At 37.3% G+C, this 23623-nt stretch overlaps 1 protein-coding gene across 2 annotated transcripts in view; it reads left to right on the top strand.

Annotated features, from left to right (window-relative positions):
• Window positions 1-1425: 1425 nt before the first annotated feature.
• The window catches only part of USP6NL (USP6 N-terminal like), a 148420-nt gene continuing 126222 nt past the window's right edge, over window positions 1426-23623 (top strand). The window contains exon 1 of one of the 2 annotated variants that reach the window (XM_032349777.1): window positions 1426-1513. In XM_032349777.1, the coding sequence (XP_032205668.1) occupies window positions 1510-1513 (4 nt within the window). In that variant the 5' untranslated portion in view covers window positions 1426-1509. Of the gene's footprint in view, window positions 1514-3109; window positions 3459-23623 lie in introns of those variants that run through there. The other variant, XM_032349776.1, reaches the window with a different exon arrangement.

Consider the following 23623-nt stretch of genomic DNA (forward strand, 5'->3'; position numbering starts at 1 on the left):
CATCATTCAGCATGCTCCGGGGGTCGGCATGTCTGACCTCATAGTGCCCTGGGAGGGAAAACAGGTCTGATGGACCCTGTGAAGCGCCATCAAGAGAGTGTATTTATAGTGAGAAGCTTACATCCCGTATTCTAAAACTAACATGTAGATTATATGTTGTTTTAGATTTTCCATACAACTTCTCATTTCCTTTGGGATAAGTGGGTTATCTGGAAATGAAAATCATAGTGTTTACTGCATAGATAAAGAAGAAAGCGTGTGGGGTGGGGGTCAGGTGATTATGCAGCAGCTCCGTGATTATATGCCGTTGCTAATTACAGTCTGCGAGTCATGCTGCGCATACAGATTTTCATTTTGTAAATTTGTATTTCTCATGTATGTTACATGGCACGAGTAAAGAAGTATATAGATGGGACAAGCATTATTTCTTCAAAAAAATGTTACCTGAACTTTAATCGATTTCAGAATCAGAGGTCCTTAGTACTAGGCTATTTTCTTAATCGTCTTAGAAGATAATCGTCACTTCTTGTAGTTGCAAAAAGTAGTTTATCAGTTAGTGAAGAAAGCTGTACATGAGGAAGCACAGTGCAAATGTTATACCGAATTTTAATTTATCTGTGGAATCTTATTATTAGATCTGGGAGGCACTTATCATCCATGGATACGTTGAAATACAGCATTACTCTTTATGCCTCATTTAAAAAAATATGTTAATGAAGTAAGGAAGATATAGTTTGTATTTATACTAATACGGGTTGATGCTTTATCTTACCTTGAAGTGAAAAGAACCAAATATGAAATGTTTTATGTAGTATTTTTGAAGTGTATTTTAAGAATACTTACAGAAAATCCCTTGAAAGGAAACGTGCCCCACATAGTTGCATAGATGTAGTGGCATTGTGTGGTGAGAGATTTTTTCTATTTTGCTGCTGTTTACAGTTTTTTAAAACAATGAAACGATATTTTATAATGAGGAAAATGCCCACTATTAGAGAAGGCTTATAGGAATAACTTTGGTCATTTTATTTTGATAGTTTATATGAATTATTTATGTGTAATCCAAAAAAATCTAGCAGCTGTGATATGCTATATCTACCCGATATGGAGCGCTTCCTTTCTAGGACTCACTTATGTGGGAAAGGGGGAAGGAATAAGATTTTAGTAAGTGAAGACCAAGGACACCTGTTAATAAGTTTCTGTGTGATAATTACTTTATACACAGTATTTGCTTTTGAGATAACTTCTTACAAAGGAAAGATGAATGTGAAAGATTGATAGGTCTTTTTTTAATATTTAGATGACACCAGAGGGTTCTTTTAGAAATAGAAAATTGTCGAAATGATTATTTTCATTTCCTTTTAGAAGATTTTATTTTAAATGCTGACCTTTAGAAAAGATGATTTCTTTCTCTTTGTTTTCTGACCAGGACATGTATTCTTCTGAGAAGCTTTGGGCAGCAGATTCTGGTTTACTCTCTGATCGGGACAGCCTACAGGGACATTTCCAGTCATGAGTAAGTGTCCATCTTTGTTTAATTTCAGGGGCCTCAGGAGCATTTGTGGAGTACTCAAAGAGAAGAAAAAGTTTGTTATGGGACAGACTGGAATTATGTCACTTCAACAGAGATTGTATAATCTGGTTCAGCCCAGTTGTGCACCTGTCTCTGTTAGAACAAGGAGATTCTTTCTGATGTTTCATTTATTTGGAGAAGTTAGATGTGCTGAGGAAATCTGTGTCGTTAATTTCTTGGCTGATTTAGTTCTGTTCCCCAAAATATTCTGTTGACTAGTCATTGGAAAGGGACTTGTTAGAAATATGAAGAGGGAAACAGACTCATAAATATAGAAGACAAGCTAGTGGTTGCCAGAGGAGAAGTGGGTGGGGGAAAAAGAAAGAAATTTGAAGAGGGAAAATTTAAGTTTAAGTTGACCTAATTAGCAGAGGTTTAATTGTGTGAAGCTTAATCATTAGATAACATGTGTCAGTATTGTATTTAAGAAAAAAAAAAGATGTCTTTGATAGTGTCTTTGGTGGAATGAGAAGCAAATATATCCTAAAAGACTTCGCAGATTTGATAGAGATTTTATGTTCTCAGTCTAAGGGGATTGTACTATATGTAATATTTTCTGCCATTCCAATCCACTTTTTCCAATGAGGAGGAGAGCTGGATTTTACTCTTTTGTATTAACTGTTTACTTTTAGAGAGTGAGGGAAGAATTAAGATTTTTACCCTGTGATCATATGAGAGTTTTGATGTACTTTTAAAAAAGTACAGAGTTTCTGGTTACGAGAACTTCGGAATAGAGTGAGCATTTCCTACTGGGGAATATAATGTTGGAGAGTTCAAAAATTTTCACATGTAATTCATAATGATTATATTTATTTTAATACGAATAGTTATTCTTAACATCGATTGAAATAATTAGGCTGTTTTTGACAAATGAAAATGAGGCTGTTGTTATTGTGAAATCTTTGAGTGCTTTCTGCTAAGAATAATATTGCAAGAAATGAGCTCTGATTTTTGAGACTTTTCAGTGGGCTACTTTGTCAGTGGTGTGCTTTGAATAAACTAGGATAGTTGCTAGATGAGTTCAAATACAGATTAGAGGAGAAGCAGCTTTTGATATTTCCACTCCATTGATAGGAAATTTTGTCAGAACGTTTGTCTACCAAAGAGTGCCAGCTCATAGTAAAGATGGAAGTAGGAATTTATGAAGACTAAGAAATGTCAGGCATTTTAACTTAAAAATGCTTACTGCATTTTGGGAAATTTTCATTTTACTTTGTAATCTTAGTGTTCAGTTAGCATCACCATTACAGAGTTCTTTGAGGCCAGGTATGCTCTGTCTTTTCATTTTTGAATCTCAGAGTCTAACAGTGTCTTGTATGCAGCTGCCCTTAAAAATTCAGAGCCCTGTGTGGACAAGGGCAGAGGTGCGGGATAGCTCGTTAGGTGACTAATAATAAATTGTCTGAACCTTGTACAAGTTTTTACTTGTAAACACAATGACTGTATTTCATTTGTAAGATTTTTGTCTTTTTTTATATCCATTAGTTCTTTTCTCATTTCTGCTTGTTTTTATTTAAAAAATTTGGTTCTTTTATTAGTCTTTTATCTCTGTGGATCTTTATGTGCTTATTTTGAAGTCTCTTTCAGATCACTTGATTTTATTTTTTGTTTTGTCTCCAGTGAATTTATATTGTGGCTGTTGATGCTGTTGGAGTTTTCATCATGTTCTGCAATTTTGCAGGCTCATTCTGATGAAAATTCTTTCTCTTTCTCCTAGGTCTTTGTCTTTTTGTGATTTTCCCTGCTGGTCTGGCAGCTTTGCAGTTGTCTCTGCCTGCCTTTGGAGTTCCCAGATCAGAATCAGGTCTTGTGTTAGTGGATCAGAGCACCAGCCCCGTGGTGATGCTGGTGATATCACAGATTCTCTCACCGAGTCAGCTGGCATTAGGTCAGCAACTTCCTCAGTAGTGGCTTCAGCACGCTTAGCTAAAAAGCCTTCTTTAGTCCAGTTTCTTAATCCAGGACTAGTGCCACCCCTGCCCCTGGTTTTAGGCAAGGACCCTGCTTTGCACGGAACTCCTTTATGTACAGTTACCCCATGGGATTTACTTCCTGCTGCCTTTTCCTGCTTTGGGGCCTCACACTTGGTGTTCCTGTTAGATTTCTGATCGAGAGATGTTGAACATGTTTAGGGGCATAGGTGGGTCATTTTAGTGACTTGTTTTTTATGTTTTATCTGGTTACTTCTCTGCGTATTGTGAAGACCAGAGAGTCATAAAGAGTGAACATATAATCGGAAGTTTATGACCATAAAGTTCAAACTTCTTACTTTGCGTTGAAGATTAGAAACCCCCCAGCCAGTTTCTGCTTAGTTCCCCAGCTCCTAGGGTTCCTCTTTGTTATCCTGCATCACGTTTCCTTGCTAGTCGAGCCCCATCATGCTTCCTCCTGTAGCACCCTGCTTGCCTCACTCTAGTTCCTGTCCTACTCTTCAAAATCACACAGTTGTTCATTCTTATTTTCATGTAGTGTAAGATCCTTGAGGCCAAAGATTTTTATTACTAGCATGAAACACTTTTCCTGGCACTTAATAGGTGCTCAATAAATAACGCATGGCTTTGGGTGTTCCTAAGTAACATCCTTTAGCATGGGGTAGCTGTTCCATGTGTTACTGTCTTTAGGTGAAATTTAAGCTGATCCCATGTGAAGGGAGATTGAGGGCCGGGGTGAGGGGAGAGAGAGTGTGTGTGTGTGTGTGTGTGCTTGTGTGTGTGGAGTGTGGCATAGGATAGAGTGTTGGCGAGGAAGTGAGACAGTGTGAGAAAGGCATGAAGGCGTAACTCTGCGTGGTTGAGCATTTGGGAGCATAGAAATGAGGAATGACGTAGAGACAGGGAGAGAGAAAGCTGGAGGAGGTGTAGTCAGGGTCTGGGGCAGGGACGTTCCAGAAGTTCGCACTTCACCCTGCAGGGCTTAAGGAGCTGTTGAAGGATTTCAGTTCGGGGAGCAACTGAAGATTTCGTTATGGAAAAATTACTCTGACAAATAGACATTTTTGTTAGATATAAGTTAAAAAGATTGGTCATAGGCCATATTTGCCTTGTAGCTTTTTTCTTAGTTTTCAGCCCATTTTAGACTTTCTTTGAAGTGGGCTGTGAGTTTCTTATTCTTGCCAATGTGATGGCTCTCTGTACTGACAGAAGTCATTCTTGAGTAGACCACTGTGACCATAGGTTAGGGAGTGTTACTGTGTCTGTGTTAAGATGTAGTTTTTAGGGGGTTGTAAGTTTTCAAAATGGTGGAAACTGAATATACCAGAGTTTTGGTTTTTGAAAAAAAAAAATAGTGAGGTTAAAAAATAGTACATAGTACAGGTTAAAAAATAGGAAGATACATCTTTGAAGTCTAGATAGGATTTCCAAACCTGCATCTGGGTGAGAATGATGGGTAACTAAAGTTTTGGGTTTTTTTTTTTTTTGTTTTGTTTTCTTCAGTATTTCTGTAGAGATTAAAAGAAAGGTTGATACTTGTTATGTCTGGGTGGGTTTTTCTCAGAAGCATTTCCTAGCCCTTTCCGTGTCATGAACTGTGTGGTGGAAGTTGTCCTGCATGCGGGTAAGCTGATGGAGCTGTGCGGGGCTCCGAGGCAGTGGGCTCTGCCCCCTCAGACCAGGCTTGTGCCCAACTGTCCTGTAAGGGGCAGGGATCCCTTCTCTGCACACCTGGGCACGCCTGGGCACCCTGGTTGGGATGCCCCAGCTAAACCCTAGAGAACTGCTTAAATGTTTTAAAATGTTTTTCAGCCTAGATTTTTATATATTCTGCCCTATTTTGAGGCAAGATATTTATCTGGTGGAAAATGTATTATGTGTGTGCTATGAGTTGTGCATTTCATTGTGGATTGTTGACTGTTACAATCCACAAAAAGCCTTTTGATTTTTAGTGCTTAAATTGTTTCTGTTTTTCTGTATTTGCATATGTTGCAATGTTAAACACTTGTCAACTTTTTTTTTTTCAAAGTTTTGTTTTATCGGGTGGTGCCCAAGATAAAGTATTTATCTGAAAGTTGTTATACTTAAACTGGGCTATAATTTGAAATGGACCTCTTAGATCTTTAATGGAGATTGTAACAACAGGAGTTGTTACACAGCATTGTACAACAGTTTCCAGATGATTATTTTGGTGGAGCAGGTTAAACAAAAACAAACCTAAAAAACACCAAAACCCAAAAATGATTATTTAGGGTACTATTTAATTTTATTTTAACAACTTTTTTTTTAACAACTTTTAACATGAAAAAATAAAGTTTATCTCCTCTACTATTTGTAAATTTTATCATACATACTGTATTTCATTTTCTTTAGGAAACTTTGGTTCTGTAAGTAATAATGACATATTTTCTAAGAGAGGACTTCTGTGTCAAGTTTCTTCTGACTTGGCAATCCAGGAGTGAATCTTGCACTGGAGTGTTTGATCCGCCCTTTGGCCTAAATAAAGGAGTGAGTTTTTTGACGTCACTTCTGAATATGAAACATTTCTCATTTAAGTGAGGAAAAAGTAATGGCAGTGAATAATTTGGGGTGTAATCTGTTTGTGGCTTTCTAACAGAGTAGGAACAAATACCTTCATTCTGCGGAGCAGTACACTTTAAGTTCATGCTTAAGTGAGAACAATTTAATATTTGTTAGAACAGATAATGTTATAAATAAGTGATAGATTACTAAGTCCTTCAGTGGTGGCAGAAGGATTCTTCTGAGTCTTACTAATGGAACGAATAATATAAGGCTTTCCCTAAGTACTGGCTAAAATTTCTGTGTAGGATAATTATGAAGATATATATCTTGTTTTATGGAAGAGATGTGTACCTTAGAAGTTGGGTAGAGGTTACAGAAAACTTACGTTGAATTGTGTTTTGAATACTGGGGTATTTGCATTTAACAGACTCTTGAAAGAAATCCCTTTGTAAAGTGTACATATCTATTTGTTATATTAAGACATTTACGCTTGATAAGTTTGGATTTTGGAAGATAAAATTTTAAATGTTAACTAAAGTGAATATATACTTGACCCTTGAATAACACAGGTTTGAACAGTGCCAGTCCTCTTGTATCGTGGAAGTTTTGGATGAGTACGATATAGGACGGTATGGTGACAGATGGTAGGTAGGCCTGTGGAGAGCATAGCACACGGAGTTAGAGCTGTCTGACCCCTGTATGGTACCCTTGAAACTAATGTAACAGTGTGTGGTGACTCTACTTAAAGAAATACAGCGCAGTACTCTAAATGTCTTTTCCTCTTGATTTTCACAATAGTTTCATCTCTCTAGCCTACTTTATTGTAGGAATACAGCATGCAGGACCTCTGAGGAAGTATATGTTAATCAATTCTGTATCTGTAAGGTTTCTCTTCCAGAGTACTTAACTATTAGTAGTTAAGTTTTTGGGGACTCAGAAGTCAAAGGCATATTTTCAAACTGTGTCAGGGTTCGGTGCCCTTAACTCCCGCCATGTTCAAGGGTCAAGTGTAAAATCAGAATTTTCATGGGGGGTGGTGGGGATTTGGAAGTGTATGGAGAATTTCTGGTTGTCATAGTTACTGGGGAGACGTGCTGGCATTTAGTGGGCTGGGCCAGGTACAGTGTATACCAGTCTGTGTTGAGAAACAGCCTGTGTCTAAGCCATCAGAGCCGTGGCACAGTACACTGTAGGTGCGGTGGTGAAGAATGCCAACAAAAATTGCTTCTCAGATAATTTATTTGATCAGTTTCTTAGTTTAAGGCACTTCACTGTGTTAGTACTGACATTTGAAAATGAAAGAAACTTTACTTTTAGCTAATTTGTCATCTTTTTGACCACTTGCTGCAAAAAAATGAGTAATTCTTAGTTTGATAACTGTGGGAAATTTAACATGATTTTAATGTAGTATTTCTTATAGAGTATATTCAATTATAGCATTCAAATATAAGTATAGTATTAAGTTTTTATTGAGATGATTTGCATCATCTAGTGTCTTCTTGTTTTGATAGGTTTTCAAACTTGTAACAAGAAAAGTTGTAAAATTTTAGAACCCAAGTTCTTCATATATCTTTTATCCAGTGTACCTATTGTTTACACTTTGTCCATTTAATTCTTTTTTTTTTTTTTAAGGTTTTATTTATTTGACAGAGAGAGATCACAAGTAGGCAGAGAGGCAGGCAGAGAGAGAGAGGAAGAAGCAGTCTCTCTGCCAAGCAGAGAGCCCAATGTGGGACTCGATCCCAGGACCCTGAGATCATGACCTGAGCCGAAGGCAGAGACTTTAACCCTCTGAGCCACCCAGGTGCCCCATGTCCATTTAATTCTTTCCTGGTCTCCCTTTTTCTTCCTCTTTGTGTCACACACACTAACACATTTACATATATATAAAATAAATTGGTTTGTAGTTAAACAGAACATTTTCTATGAAAATCTAGTTTTCTATCAGAAGTCATTTAAATTTGTAGCATAAATGTCACTTACTGTACTATTACAATGTAATGTCAGTAAAGCTTCTAAATTACTTTTCCTAGCTAAATCTTAAAATTTCAAATCATTTACCTGCTATTGTTGTTTAAAAAAGACATTATTTACATAGGTTTTGCAAGTCTGTCATTAACATTTTTGTTTTAAGCTACAATATATTGCATAATATAGATAAACTTGGTATCTAAATTAACTTTAATTAAAATTCTTCAGTATAACACAAACTAGTGCGCTCCAGCCTCTTTATAATAGTTTTAAGATACTCTGTTTTTCTTTTTCTTTTTCTTTTTTCTTTGACAGAGACATAGTGATAGAGGGAACAGAAGCAGAGGGAGTGGGAGAGGGAGAAAGCAGGCTTCCCTCGGAACAGGGAGCCCAGTGTGGGGCCCAATCCCAGGAAGGCAGGTGCTTAACAACTGAGCCACTCCAGCCCCCAAGATACTCTGTTCTTAAGAGAAATTCTTTAAAATCCCATTTTGAGAGAGTAAGTTGTCCAGTAACAGTCTTCTGTAAGGGTCCCAGAGACCTGGATTGGCTTTGCTGTTAACTAGCCATGTTAGGTCTGGCCATTGGCTTGACCTCTTAAATGTGCCTCCACTCTCCGCCCCACTCCCCCCACACCTCCTGCTGCACCCTTACCCATTTCCTTGTTTTAAATATGGGGACTGGCCTACATTGTCTGGAAGCCTTCTAGTTCTAAAATTTATGATAATATCTGTGAGAAAATGTTCATTTCCAATTTTGCCTGGTAGGAGCACAGCTATTCAGTGAAACGAGAAATGCCTCTGTTAGACTAAATTAAGAAAACTTAAACATGCAGTTTTCAGGGTTTGGGGGCCTACATCTGTTGCTCCTTGTTGTCCTGGTTACTTTCAGAGGCACCTTGTTCCAACTGTAGGCACATGTTCTCTGTTCTTCCTGCTTATTCTCTAGGCAAGTAGAGATGGAGCAGAGTATTTATTTAAAATTAATGCTCTTAAATATTCATCATGTTATCTCTTTCATTAATTTCAGAAAATATTTTGATTTATACGGTTTATACTTGAATCGTGTTATTAGAACTGATGTACTGGCTTAAAATTTTCCATTTCTCTTTTACATTAACTTCTCTAAAAATGAATTTCTGTATGAAAATATTATGGAATGACTTTTGGTATTTCTCATTTATTGAAAGACATAGTGGAAAGCACGCCTTAGTAAGTGATTTTTTTTTTTTGTACAGTTGTTTATACAAATTCAACAAAGGTAAAACCACATAGGGGAAGGTCTAGGGAAAAACACCTTACAACAATGGCACCGAGGAAGGCATAACTTTACGCTAGGAAATAGCTGTGTTACAAACCTTAAGTGAGAACTCAACTCACTTCAAAGGAGAGGAAAAAGGAAAAGAAAGGCTGTGTTGGATCATTTCTTCTACTTCTTGACTCACTGTATAAATTAGATCTGTGTAGAGGACAAGAGCTCATGCTGGATGCAGAACTCTCCTGAGTGCAAAGGCTGAAGTCTGAATTGAAAAATTTTGAGACATAAGTGAATTTTATGCAGAGGAGACTTGGCAAAGTGTCTTACTTCAACTATAACTAACATAAGTAAGTGATACGTATTATATGGTCTGGCTAATAAATCTACATATATTAATATTCAGTGTTTTGGTTTTTTTTAATAGAATCTGGACAGCTGTATATTACACTTTTTTGCCTTAAACATAAGTAGATGTTTTCTGGTAAGGGAATTTGAACCCGTCAACTTGTATGGTGCATGTCGTTATATAATTTTTTCCGCCTTTCCCAGAAGTGTGGAATTGATATTTCTAAGCCTGTATCTTTCTCCCTCAAAACTGATCTAAAATAGTGTTTTGCTATTCTATTCTTTTTTTCTTTTTTGGAGATTGACAAGGTGGTTATGAAAGTAATTCTTTCTAGCTTCTCATTAAAGCTGTTGGTTAGAAGGGGTCAGGAATAGAGTAAAAGCATCTTCCCTCTTCTTCCCCTAGCCCAGTCTCCTTCTCCTACTTTGAGCACTGAGTCATAGGTTAGTTATTAAATTCATGTTCAGAGATAGTGGTCATGTGTAGGCAGTTGATTGTAGAGTGCTGTTTTTTGCCCCTGAATTCAGAAGCTGACTTTGCTGGCATTACCTAGGTACCCTGGAGTCGAACTAGTTTTCTTTCCTACTCACATGTTTGGATCATTCAGAATGTTAAAACATTCACTTTAAACATTGAAACATGGAAAGATTTCAGTAAGACACTGATGTACACTCATGTTTCATTTGTATTAAATTGTAGAGCATTTGGTGTCACAATGTCTTTGAAAAAATACAGTTGCCTATTGAAGATTCTAGAAGAATAGGATAGAAATGGAAGTTATAGGACATGTTAGTAAGGGTTTTGACAGTCAGTCTCCAGTAAAGTACTGTGTTTGATGTCTTCACTGGTTAACCTTGTTACGTTCTAATGCAAAGTGAAGTAGAGTATGATTGATTCTAATCTAAAAGAAATTTGAGAATGCACACATGTACACACACACTAAGTTTTTATATAAATTTGTAGTAGTTGGTCTTGTGTATTTTCTTTAGATAATAACTTTTTGTCATTTGCTTTATGTATTGTGTAGATCTAATGAGGTAGGATGTGTTCTGGATTAGGAAAGGAGGGGCTGGGTCTTACCAGTGTGGAAAGAACATTGCAAACTTGCAAACTTGTTTACTCATGACAATTTTGGTACCACAGAATTTGAATTTGATTTTCAAACCAGCTTGAATTTGTTGTTTTAACTGTATCAACATAACTTTATATGCCAAATGATTGATTGATACTATTAAAATATGATAACTAAAATGTATTTCATTGGCATGCTTTGTTACAAAAAAATGTTGTTTCTGATGGTAGAAATAACCTAGATGCTATTTAAAAGAAGGTTTCTTTACTGCTAAGTAAGGGGAAGTCTTCCTTGTCACAGAATCTCCTGAGGAAAGATGCTTCTCCATTGTCATGGTCTTGGTCCAGGTTACCTCGTATAGAGTCAGCAGGGCCATTTTGATTTTCTTGTTTTTACCCAAATCAGCCTTAGACCTTTTATGGGAACTTTGTACTTACATGTACCTATAGGTGTATGTACTGATACATATGGGGAACATTGCCCAGGACAGGAGAATCCACTCCAACTTTTTAGGTACCCAGACTGACTATTAAGAGGAACTTGGGTCTTAAATGATTTCTTAGTAGAGGTAACTCTGTAGTTAAAAAAATTACTTTAAAATGTTTGATATGTGGGGCGCCTGGGTGGCTCGGTGGGTTGAGCTTCTCTCTTCCTTTGGCTTGGGTCATTGTCTCAGGGTCCTGGGATTTGGCTGTCTGCTCGGTGGGGAGCCTGCTTCCCACCCCTCCGCCTGCCTCTCTGTCAAAAAAAAAAAAAAATCTTTAAAAAATAATAAAATAAAACGTTTGATTTGTATTACAAAGGTGAAGTCATTATTGTCTTTCCCCCTAAAATGTGCTGTAAAACTATTAGCCATCAGAGGTTTTCATCTAACTGTAGAGATGCTTTTCTTTCTTTTTTTTTTTTTTAAAGATTTTATTTATTTATTTGACAGAGAGAGATCACAAGTAGGCAGAGAGGCAGGCAGAGAGAGAGGAGGAAGCAGGCTCCCTGCTGAGCAGAGAGCCCTATGCGGGACTCGATCCCAGGACCCTGAGATCATGACCTGAGCCGAAGGCAGTGGCTTAACCCACTGAGCCACCCAGGCGCCCAAGATTTGCTTTTCTAACTTAGTGCTGAACTGCATTCTGATGGAAAATGACAATGTTGAGATCTGCAAAGTTTTCCTTCTTATTTCTTCCTTTGATTAGAGTGTATCTCTTTTTAGCATGTGAAATTCTGCCTCTCTTTCCCAACCAGTGCAGCTTAATTTTTTTTTTAACAGGATCAATTCTTAATTTTTTTGTATTTCTAAAAATATATAAAAAATTTCATATATACAAAAAATTATTTTGTAACTGTTTGAAGTAGGTTGTATGTATCACACTCCTCTACCCATTTGTCCTTCAGTATGTAGCTTTGAAGAACAAGGACATTCTTTTTCGTAACCACAGTAAAATGACTACATAGGTGAATTATGTTTATCTAGTCTACAGTCCTTCTGTTGTTGTTCAGTTTCCCAGCAGTGTCCTGGAGAGCAGATCTGGAGAGCAGTGCAGGGCCCATCTGGGTGTTACCCACTAGCTTCATTCCCTCTGTAGTCTCCTTGAACCTGGGACAGTCCCTCAGGAATTCTTAATCTTTCACAATACTGGTGTTTAGAGTAGCCCTCAGGTGAGGGTTGTCTGGGGTGGGGATGGGGGGATCCTCCAATGAATGGGGTCTTTCCTAACGCGTGGGATGGTTTGGAGGCATTCCTTCAGGAAGCTTGTCTGGAGGAGAGAGGAAGACATCATGGTGATCTCTCTGCTTTTTTCCATTTAGCTCTTTAACAGAAAAATTTCCCATTTCTTCCTTAGTTGAAATAAGATTCATAATGTTGCATAAGAATGGGATTTATTGTCTGCTTTACTAGTTTGTTTTGCTTTTATTATGAAAGCTTGAGAAAAAAGGTGGTGAGATATTTTCTAGAATATGAGATTGACCCAGAAAGGGGACAACATTCAACTTTTATTGAGAGAAGTTTCTTTCTGCGCAATTCCCATTTTGAATTATGTTGACAAAATCTCAAGATGCTGTCGAACAAATACTTGGAAGGTAAAAGGTGTAGCAATATTGAATTGGCTTTGTAGCAGTAAACCGCGGAAGCTCTTTATCGCTTCTCTAAGGATTAGCTTTTCTTATAACCTGATGCCTATTTGTCTTTGTCCTAATAAATTTTCCTCAGCTAAAAATAGAATAAATGAATGTATCAAGTCTGATTCTTGTTAGGTTTTAGAGATTTATGGGTTATATTAGATTTTAATGTGGAATGTCAGGATAGTTACCATCTATAGTTACAACTCTTAAAAGTTTAATAATTGCAGGGTGTAGTGAAAGCTGGAAAATTTGGAGTATTGCGGAGTATAAGAGATTTAAATCTTGCTTTTTTGACAACTTGGAGACACATGATGCTGTAAATTGATTTCTTAAAAGAAGAGTCATGGTGTTTAAATCTGATTTTTAAGACAAATTTTAAGGAAGGGAATATATGATTTTGAATAAAAAATATCTTTTAGTATTAACAGATACGAATGAGCATCTCCAGGTATACTGCTGCGGGGTTGGTCTCTGGGGATATAGACGAGAACAAGACGAATGTGGTTGGTGGCCTCTAGAGCACAGAACTGGTGGGTAAGACGAGTAATGCACAAGTAGCATGGTATGATTAATATGAAAAGGGGAATGCAGGAATCTGGGGGTGCAAGGGAACCTATCTGCAGGAAGGGCAGGAAGACTACCGTTAGGAAATCACATTCCATCTGAGGTCTGGCTAAGTGAAGAGGAGGAGGGAGAGATTTTATTTTGTCTTGTTTTTTAAAGATTTATGTATTTATTTATTTGAGAGAAAGAGCATGGTCCTGCATGCGATGGGGGAGGGGCAGAGGGAGAGACTCTTTCAAGCAGACTCGGAGCTGAGCACAGAGCCCCATGTGGGGCTTGATCTTCCATAAACCCACCCCCCTTCTCCCGACCCTCCTCCCCCCAGCAACCCTCAGTTTGTTTTGTGAGATTAAGAGTCTCTTATGGTTTGTCTCCCTCCTGATCCCATCTTGTTTCATTTATTCTTCTCCTACCCCCTTAACCCCCCATGTTGCATCTCCACTTCCTCATATCAGGGAGATCATATGATAGTTGTCTTTCTCCAATTGACTTATTTCACTCAGTGTAATACCCTCTAGTTCCATCCACATCGTCACAAAGGGCAAGATTTCGTTTCTTTTGATGGCTGCGTATTCCGCACGTGTGTGCGCGCGCGCGCGCATACACACACCATGTCTTCTTTATCCATTCTTCTGTTGATGGACATCTAGGTTCTTTCCATAGTTTGGCTATTGTGGACATTGCTGCTATAAACATTCTGGTGCACGTGCCCCTTCGGATCACTACATTTGTATCTTTAGGGTAAATACCCAGTAGTGCAATTGCTGGGTCATAGGGCAGCTCTATTTTCAGGGACCTATGAGATTTTTATCTGAGCCGAAACCAAGAGTCCATGCTTATCCGACTGAGCCACCCAGGTGCCCTGGGAGAGGGTTCTGAATAGAGGGAACAGAGTACATGAAGACCTGGAGTTGAGAGGTTGAGATTAAGTTTAGGAAATGAAGGAGAATTTAGCATTGGTAGAATTAAGTAGTGGGAGGAGATTAAGTTTGTAATTTTAGTTTAGATAAACACCACAATGTTGCCTCCATTTTATATTTTATTTCACCTGATGTCACCGAAGCTAATCTGTTTCCTTCATCTTTACAGTCCCCTTTTCCTGTTGTTTTTAAAGTATAATCATGACAATAAAGTAAATGCATTTTGGAGATAGGGAGAAAAGAAACTGTAACCCCCTTACATTAAAGCAGCCTTTTGCTTTTTGCATATGACCCTGTGGTCTTACCAGATAACGCGCGTGTGTGTATGTGTGTGTGTGTGCGCACGCGTGTGTGTATTTTTAAGATTGATTTATTTATTAGGAAGAGAGTGGAGGGAGGGGCAGCGATAAAGAACCCTTATGCAGACCCCCACTGAGCATGGAACCTGAAATGGGACTGGATCTCATGACCTCCAGCTCATGGTCTGAGCGAAACCAAGAGTCAGATGCTCAACTGACGGAGCCACCCAGGTGCCCCCAATACTATATATTTTTATATAATTGGATTCATAATGTATATACAATTTTATATTTGGATTTCTGACATTGAGTTGTATTTAGACAGTTCTCCTATTTCTATAATTGTTTTTCTTTATTCAAATTCCTAATTTTCATATTCATTAAACATAATGATGCATGGTAACTTACTTAACTTTTTCCCTATTGTTTGGTTATTTAGGATGCTTCAGTTTTTAAAAAATATTTACACAATGACTATCACTGGTGAATTTGCCCCTTTTCTTAATAAAACAAACTAGAGTGAATTCCTTAGGCTAGATTTACAGTACTGACATGTTTTTGCCTATGTCTGCCTGTCTCTCTTAAAAGACTGTGCTAATTTACAGTTACTGTGGTAATTGGTATCCAAGGATATATTTCACTATGACTAGTTTAGTAGGCTCAAAATGGCATTAAAAGTTGCTTTTAGTTGCATGTATTTGATTTTTAGACAGGGTAACTTTTTTGTTTAAATTGTAAAATACATATAACATAAAATTTACCATTTTGTTTTTAAGTGTACGGTTCAATAGTGTTAAGTATATTTACATGGTTGTGCGGCCAGTCTCCAGAACTCTTTTTATCGTGGAAACCTGACACTCTGTGCTTATTAAAGAACTCACTAAGCAACTTCCCATTTCGCTTCTTCCATCCCTTGGCACCCACCATTCATCCTACTTTCTGTCTCCATGAATTTGATTACTCTAGATACCTCATGTAAATGGGATCAGACAGTATTTGTCCTTCTGTGACTGTGTCATTTTACTCAGTGTAATGTCTTCATAGTTCACCCATGTTGTAGCAGGCGCCAGAATTTCCTTCCTTTTAAAGACTGAATAACTATTTCATTGTTTGGATTACCCCATTTTGGTAATGGACAAGGTGGTCTGCTTCCACCTTTTGGCTATTACGAGCAATGCTCCTATGAGCATAGGTCTACAAATGTCTCTTGGAGGCTCACCTTTCTTTTGAGTATATACCCAGTTCTTTTGAGTGTATACCCAGAAGTGGAATTGCTGGATCATCTGTTAATTCTGTGTTTAATGTTTTGAGGAACTGCATATCGTTTTCCATAGTGGCTGCACAAGGGTTCCAGTTTCTCCAGTTTCTCCACATCCTGGCCAACTCTGTTGTTTTCTGTTTTTTTGATAGCCGCTGTCCTAATGGGTGTTGAGGCACTGTCTCATTGTTAGGATAACTTTTTTCATGTGTTCAGTGTTTACATTTTTTCTGGTATCAAATCCTTTTAAAATAGAACTTTCTACCAAATGCTTATTGGAAAATCAGATTTTTAATGCTGGATGATGCTTTCGTATCTCCAAAAATTTATTTTGAAGCAATTTATTTTGAAGCAATTTAGTTTATTTTGAAGCAATTTTATTTTGAAGCATTGGAACTTTAATATGTTTCTTTGGGGGCATGGGTTATTTGGTGATGGTTAGCAGAGAGACACAATGCATAGTATCCAGAAAAGTCAGAGAGAGGAAAAAGGTTTCATAAAGGAAGGAAGAGTGGAGAGTAATAGGTACCAAAGATCAGTTTTGCCTGATGTAGTGTTCTGTCAGGGACTCTGTTGGTGGTCTTACTTCCTGTTAAAATTAATGTATTATGGTGAATTTTAGATTCTGTATAGTGGAAACTCCAGAAAGATCTTTTTGAATGTTAGAGGGACTTCTAACACAAAACACTTTGGTAAATTCTGTGGAAATTCCTATGTCTTTATATTTTTTATACGTATGTGTATGTGCATATGGACATTTGATCTTTGATGTTTGATGTTATATTGAATTATTCATCTAGATTGAATAATGATGTATTCTAAGACTTGACTGCTTTTCAGTATGTGTTTTTTATGGTAATGAATTTTTAAGAGCTAATAATGTTATTTGAAAGCTTTGTTAGAATCTGGGGTAGGTCAGATTGTTTGGATGGTGTGTTTGAGTTCTTGATTTTGAAATAAAGTCATATTTAAATTTCCTCATTATGCCTAGAAAGCCTATTTACCTTGTAACTTTTTTGTCCATCTGCGTGTGGCTTTGGAAAGTCAGAAGAGTCAATTTCTACATAAAGGAAAGCTTTCTTTAAAAATTCAAAATGTGCTAATTCAGGAATTGGAATATGTTCAGTTACAATGTGCTGTGTGTATCCTTTAATTCCTGCTATTTTTCTACTTAAGGACACTCTCGTCATTCTGTTCTTACTTGCAGGAGTTATTTCAATTGTAATTCAATGGCTAATTGTGTAAATGTGTTTAGTGTCAGTTTCTTTTGGTGGCGTGGAAGGAGGTTGATCACGCTTGTAGTACCGGCAACTAGCATTGTACCTGGGCCGCGCTTAATAGTTTTTTATGGATGAGCAAAGTTTTATTGCCTTTAAAATGAACTTGCGATATGTACCTGAAGAATTTCTGGGTGTTATGAGGATAAACTGGGATAATATATTTTCATTCGCCACGTTTTTGAAGCGTACTTTGAGCATATTTATGGCAGTTTCCGCTGAGCCACAGAAAGTACAGAAGCTTCTACCAAGCTACCGAGGTTTCTTGGCTGCTTGTTAAAAGCAGAATGAATTGCCCTTTTATAAAATACCTTTAAAAACTGGGTTTGAAAGAACTTCTAAGTTAATTACATTAATACAGTTACTTTCGTTCATGAACAGTTACTGCCGTCTAATATGCTTTGAGATTATGTGAAAGAGGGATAATGTCATCCGTAACACATACTCTGTGGCTCTTTCCACATACTGCAACTTCAGGACATTTTTATTTTATTATTTTTTTTTATTTTTAAAGATTTTATTTATTTATTTGAGAGAGAGACAGTGAGAGAGAGAGCATGAGCGAGGACAAAGTCAGAGGGAGACGCAGACTCCCCGTGGAGCTGGGAGCCCGATGCGGGACTCGATCCTGGGTCTCCGGGATCATGACCCCAGCCGAAGGCAGTTGTCCAACCAGCTGAGCCACCCAGGCTTCCCAACTTCAGGACATTTTACCTTCCTATCTTTTTTTATTTTATCTTACTTTTTTTCTGTGAAAAAACCTGCAAAGATAGTTGCTTCACTTTGACAGTGTTGATTTTTAAATACCCCATATAAATTATTAGGAATTACTGTAAGAGCACCTCAGCACTATTTAGACAGAAAATATTATAGATACTTGGTATGGAAAAAGGAATATGGACAAAAGTCAACAATGTTTATTTTTATAATCAACATACATTTTATTCCATATTGGTGAGTTTATAGTGATTGGTTTTCAAAATTGTAGAACAAAGTGTTTATATCCCACCTGTAAAAGCTAAGTAGAATGACAAAGGAATGAAGTATATTAAGCTGATTTATTAACCCAAGAGGAGACCAGTCAGAAATGGGTTTTTCTATTTGCTGGTCAGTTGACGTTCTATTTACAGATCGTTTTTGTCACAACAAGTGTGGCCTCTCACATTTTTTTTTTTTTCTTCCCTCATTTATCTACATGTTCTGGAAAAACTGACAGTAGTTTAATTCTAAAATATATTTCCAGGAAAGCCAAAACAGTTTTCTGAAAAGTGTGTAGAAAAAACCCTAAATCATTGCCAAGAATGGAAAGATGCTGGGTTGTTACTCATATGATCAAAACATTTTTTGGACAAAACACAGTACAAATATCCTTGTCTGTGTTTATTTTAGAAAAAAGATGTTGGTGAAGTATTCTAAAGTGTGAAAACATACCGATTTCAAATCAGTATATATAATGTTACCTCATTTTTGTAAAAGCAACCAAAAAATACACAGGTAAGTCTAAAAGGTAGTCTCTGTATGGTGTAGGTCTAAGAGAGATTTTATTTTATTTATTTAAATTTTTTTAAAAAAAAGAGATTATTTATTTATTTATTTATTTGAAAGAGAGAGAGAGAGAGTGAGCATTAGAGGGGAGAGGGTCAGAGGGAGAGACAGACTGACTCCCTGCTGAGCAGGGAGCATGATGGTGACTGATCCTGGGACTCTAGGATCATGATCTAAGCGGAAGGCAGCTGCTTAACCAACTGAGCTACCCAGGTACCTGAGAGATTTTCTTTTCTTTGGGTTTGTTTTCATATACTTATTTTCTACTGGGAACCTGCATTATTTTAGTAATAAGAATAACTATTAGAGATGTATATTTACAGAAAGAAGAAGATAGAGACCTTTTATTTATTTTTTTAAAAAGATTTTTATTTATTTATTTTATAGAGACCACAAGTAGTCAGAGAGGCAGGCAGAGAGAGAGGAGGAAGCAGACTCCCTGCTGAGCAGAGAGCCCGACTCGGGGCTCGATCCCAGGACCCTAAGACCATGACCCGAGCTGCAGGCAGAGGCTTTAACTCACTGAGCCATCCAGGTGCCCCGATAGAGACCTTTTAAATTAGTTTGTAATACTTTAAGATTCTAGGGTGTTGGTCTGAATTATCTACAGCATTATTTGTGGAGAATAATAATATAATTTTATTTTAATATATACTGATTCTCCAAATTTCTTTTCACGTGGGGCCAAGAAAGATGGTCCAGTGAATTTGTTTATGGTTTTATTAAATGAATGAGAGAAAGAAAAGAAATGAGATCAAAGTCAATCTTGTTTTCTTTCTTTTCCTGGTGTTTTGTTTGGTTTTGTTTTGTTGGTGAGTGAGGAATGGTAGAAAAAGATTGCTCTAATCTGCCTAACTGATTTTTCTTTATATCATTTGACATATAATTCCTGTTTTTGATCCCTTTTGAGCAGAAAGAAGTTGACTTTGGCTTTGTATTTTCATTGGGACAAAGGAAAGTGACATGACCTGGAGCGTTCCTCTAGGTGTGCGCAGGAGCACTCCTACCCAGCCGCCTGTGGCACTTCTCTCTGGGCTTTTGTCTCATTCTGGGCCCTCCCCGGCTCTTCCCTTTGCCCCACTCTGGGAATGCTGGATTAGGAAGTGATGAGGAGGAAGCTTTTGGGGGTTTTCTAAAGTTTGTGGTTTTGAGGGTGGCCATCTTTAAAAAAAAATACAAACATAGGAAACAAGATTGAAGAAAGAATTTTTCTTGGCAAAAAGAACTAGCTCACAGCTGGTTGCAGGTAGTCCATTGGGAGGGCACAGATTCTATTTCTTGTCTACGGAGCCACATTGGAGCTCTCATGTGTAGCAATATTTTTGTCTTAAGCACTCCAGTTAAACTCTTACTTTTTTGGATTTATTGTTGCATTGTTTCAGATATCGATTATGAAGTACATATTAAATAAGATTTTCAGAGACTATGTTTTAGAACACTTTTAGGTTTACAGAAAAGGAGTGGAAAATGCTAGGTGTTCTCTCATATCCCCTAAGAATACTCCCACCTTCCCGGTTTCCTCTGTTACTAACATCTTGCATTTGTATGATTCATTTATGGCAGTTGATGAGCCAGTATCAGTGCATTCTTGTCAAAGTCCATAGATTAAATGAAGGGTCACTCTTGGTGTTGTACGTTTTATGGGTTTTGACAAATGTATAATGACATGCATCTACCATTACAGTAGCATACAGAGTAGTTTCTCTACCATAAAAATTCCCGGTGCCCCCCCCGACCCCATTCATCCTTCTCTTCCTCTCCCTGGCAACTATTAATCACTTTACTGTCTCCATAGGTTTGCCTTTTCCAGAATGTCATATAATTAGAATCATACACTATGTAGCCATTTCAGATGGGCTTTCTTTACTTAACATTTAAAGTTCCTCCATGGGGTGTGTGTGTGTGTGTGTGTGAATAGCTCATTTCCTTTTACTGCTAAACAATATTCCATAACCCGAATGTAGGAGTTTGTCTGTCCATTCATGCCCTGAAGAACATGTGATTGCTTCTAAATTCTAGCAGTTACAAATAAAAAACTGCTGTAAACATTTGTCTACAGGTTTGTGTGTGGATTTAAGTTTTTAACTTATTTGGGTAAATAACAAAGAATACGATTGTTGCATAAAATGGTAAGTGTTTGTTTAGTTTTATAAGAAACCACCAAACTGTTTTCCAAAGTGTCTGTATCATTTTGTATTCCTGCCAGCAGTTAATGAGAATTCCTGTTCCTCCACATCTTTGGCAGCATTTGGTGTTGTCAGTGTTTTACATTATAGTCATTCTAATAGATGTGTAGGGGTATGTCAGTGTCTTAATTTGAAATTTCCTAATGACATGTGATGTTGAACCAACTCTCTTCATATGCTAACTTGCCATCTGTGTATCCTTTTTGGTGAGATGATATGGAATATTTAAAAACCAAAATATTCATTTTTTTAAATAGTAAAATGTGTTCTGTGTAGAAAAGTATAGTAAAATGAAGATAGTGAAAATTGATATATAATACCACTGTTTAGAGGAAAAGTGGTTGGTAACATTTTGGTGTTTTTTCTTTGTGCATACATCTTTCTGTGTGTGTGTGTGTGTGTGTGTGTGCATAATTCTGTAATAGTGGAATAATAATAATGGAATCATAATATTTGGACCTTTCATGTTTACTTGTACACATTAACTTTCCCTATGTCATTCTTCTAGAACAGTGGTCCTTGGCTGAATGTTAGGATCATTTGAGGGAAACTTTAAAGTTTATGATGTTTGGGCTGCACCTGGGACAGTGAAGTCCAGATCCCTGTAGATGGACCAAGGCATCATACTTTTTAAAACTTCCCAGGGGTTTTCAATTTGTAGTGAAGATTTAAAACCATTGGTCTCAATATTTAAGAAAAAATATAATTCCTCAAAGATAACATGAACTGTGATAGCCTTTTTATAAAGTTTGGAACAACCAAACAGCAACACAGGGGTCCGTGTGTGTTTGTGTGTGTAAGATGGGGGAGGAGAGAATATTAGATCGATTGATACAAGGGAAATCAAGGGAATCAAGGAAGTTTTATTAGAAACTCTTTTTTTTTTTTCCTGGATTTAGAATGTTTGTTACTTTGGGTTGAAGCAGAAGGGTGGGTTAGTGGTTGGGGGGACTGTAGATTAAATGCAGATTATTGTTAATGTCCTAGTTTTTTGCTTTGTTTTGTTTTGTTTTGTTTTTCAAGTGGTTGCTTTGTGGTGTATTATTAAAAATAAATAATTGAATGCATAAATAAAACCGGGCCCTGCACGGACCCATGATAAGATCCAAGGAATGTGATTAAACCAATTCTTTGTGCCAGAGGGCCAGTAAGGAAAAATAATAGATTAGCAAAACTATCACATTCCTCTTATAAGTGTATCTAGTAGCGTTTGATTTTCACAGTGGTTTGATACCCAGTGCCATCCAGTTGAAAAGTGAAGAAGAATGGGGAGCCTGGGTGGCTCAGTTGGTTAATGTCTGATTTTGATTTCAGCTTAGGTTATGATTCCAGGGTCGTGAGATCAAGCCCGGTGTCTGGCTCTGTGCTGGGTGGTGGAATCTGTTTAAGATTCTTACCATTGTGGATATTTTCTGTCTCTTTACAAAAAAAAAAAAAGAAGAAGAAAAGAAAAGAAATAAACAAGCTATGCCTTAGTAGCCAGAGATTTTATATACTTTTCTCTGAAATTCTGTATCCATTCTACTTTCCTCACAGAGGTCTTTCCTAATGTACTTTGTCAAAACAACAAGTATATGATGAATTTTGATGAATAATTTTTTACTTTAAGTGAACTTTTAGCTGATGTTACTTACTGTGCTTTGATTAAAGGAATCATTGGGTTATTTTTGTTCCCCATCTCCCATGTTTCTCCTGTTGGAGCACTGTGCCACAATGAGGTGCCTGAGGGTTGGCCTTTTTCTTGCAAAGTGGGTCAAAGGTGATTGCATCAAGGGAGATGGAGAAGGGCCCCTGCTGCCTGCGTCTCCTCAAGCAGCTCAGCTGTAGTGATGAATACATGTACAGGTAAAGGATCTGGAAATTAATTCTTTGAAGAGTGCCTATGCCAGAGTAAGCCCAGAGGTATCTGTGTTTTCACAGTTTGCATTCCAGGAGGATGCAGAATGATCTTTGGGGCAAAGGAAGCATATGAGAATGCATATAAATGTGTGTATGTGTATATACACGTATACAGACTTATCAGAGCACTTATACAAATGTGGAATTATCATTTATATTATCTGAGCCTTTAAAAATCTGCTTTGTATGATTTCAGTATACATAAATATGAATATATACCCTTTATAAACAAAAACATATATGTAGATTGGGCAAAATACTCAGAATTTAAGTTTATTTTGAAATAATTTCAGACTTAGGAAAATGTTGTAAGAGTCACACAACAATTCTCTTATTCCTTTACCTGGATTTGCCAAATGCTAAGATTTTACCACATTTATTTTCTCATTCTGTATTAATATAATTTTTTTCTGGACCCGTAGGGGGTATGTTGAAATATTTACCCCTAAATGCTTCAGGGTGTCTTCCTAAAACCCAGGATATTCTGTTACGTGCAATGGTCATAGTCAGGAAATTAACACTGATAAGCTGTAGATGGTGTTCACACTTTACGAGTTGTCCCCAAATGTCACACATTTTCCCTTGTCCCTGGTCCAGTATCTAACCTGGCATCATGTGTTCATTCTAGTTAACCTGACTCTTGAATTTCCTCTGAACTGTAATAGTTCCTTTGTCTTTCTTTGCCTTTCATAGTCTTGACATTAAAAAAAAAAAATACTTATTTATTTGTCAGAAAGAGAGAGTGAGAGTGCACAAGTAGGGGGAGCAGCAGGCTGAGGGAGAAGCAGGCTCCCCGCTGAGCAGGGAGCCTGATGCGGGACTTGGTCCCAGAACCCTGGGATCATGACCTGAGCTAAAGGCAGATGCTTAACTGACTGAGCCATCCA

Source organism: Mustela erminea, chromosome 6 (genome assembly GCF_009829155.1).
Source record: "Mustela erminea isolate mMusErm1 chromosome 6, mMusErm1.Pri, whole genome shotgun sequence".
NCBI lineage: Eukaryota > Metazoa > Chordata > Mammalia > Carnivora > Mustelidae > Mustela > Mustela erminea.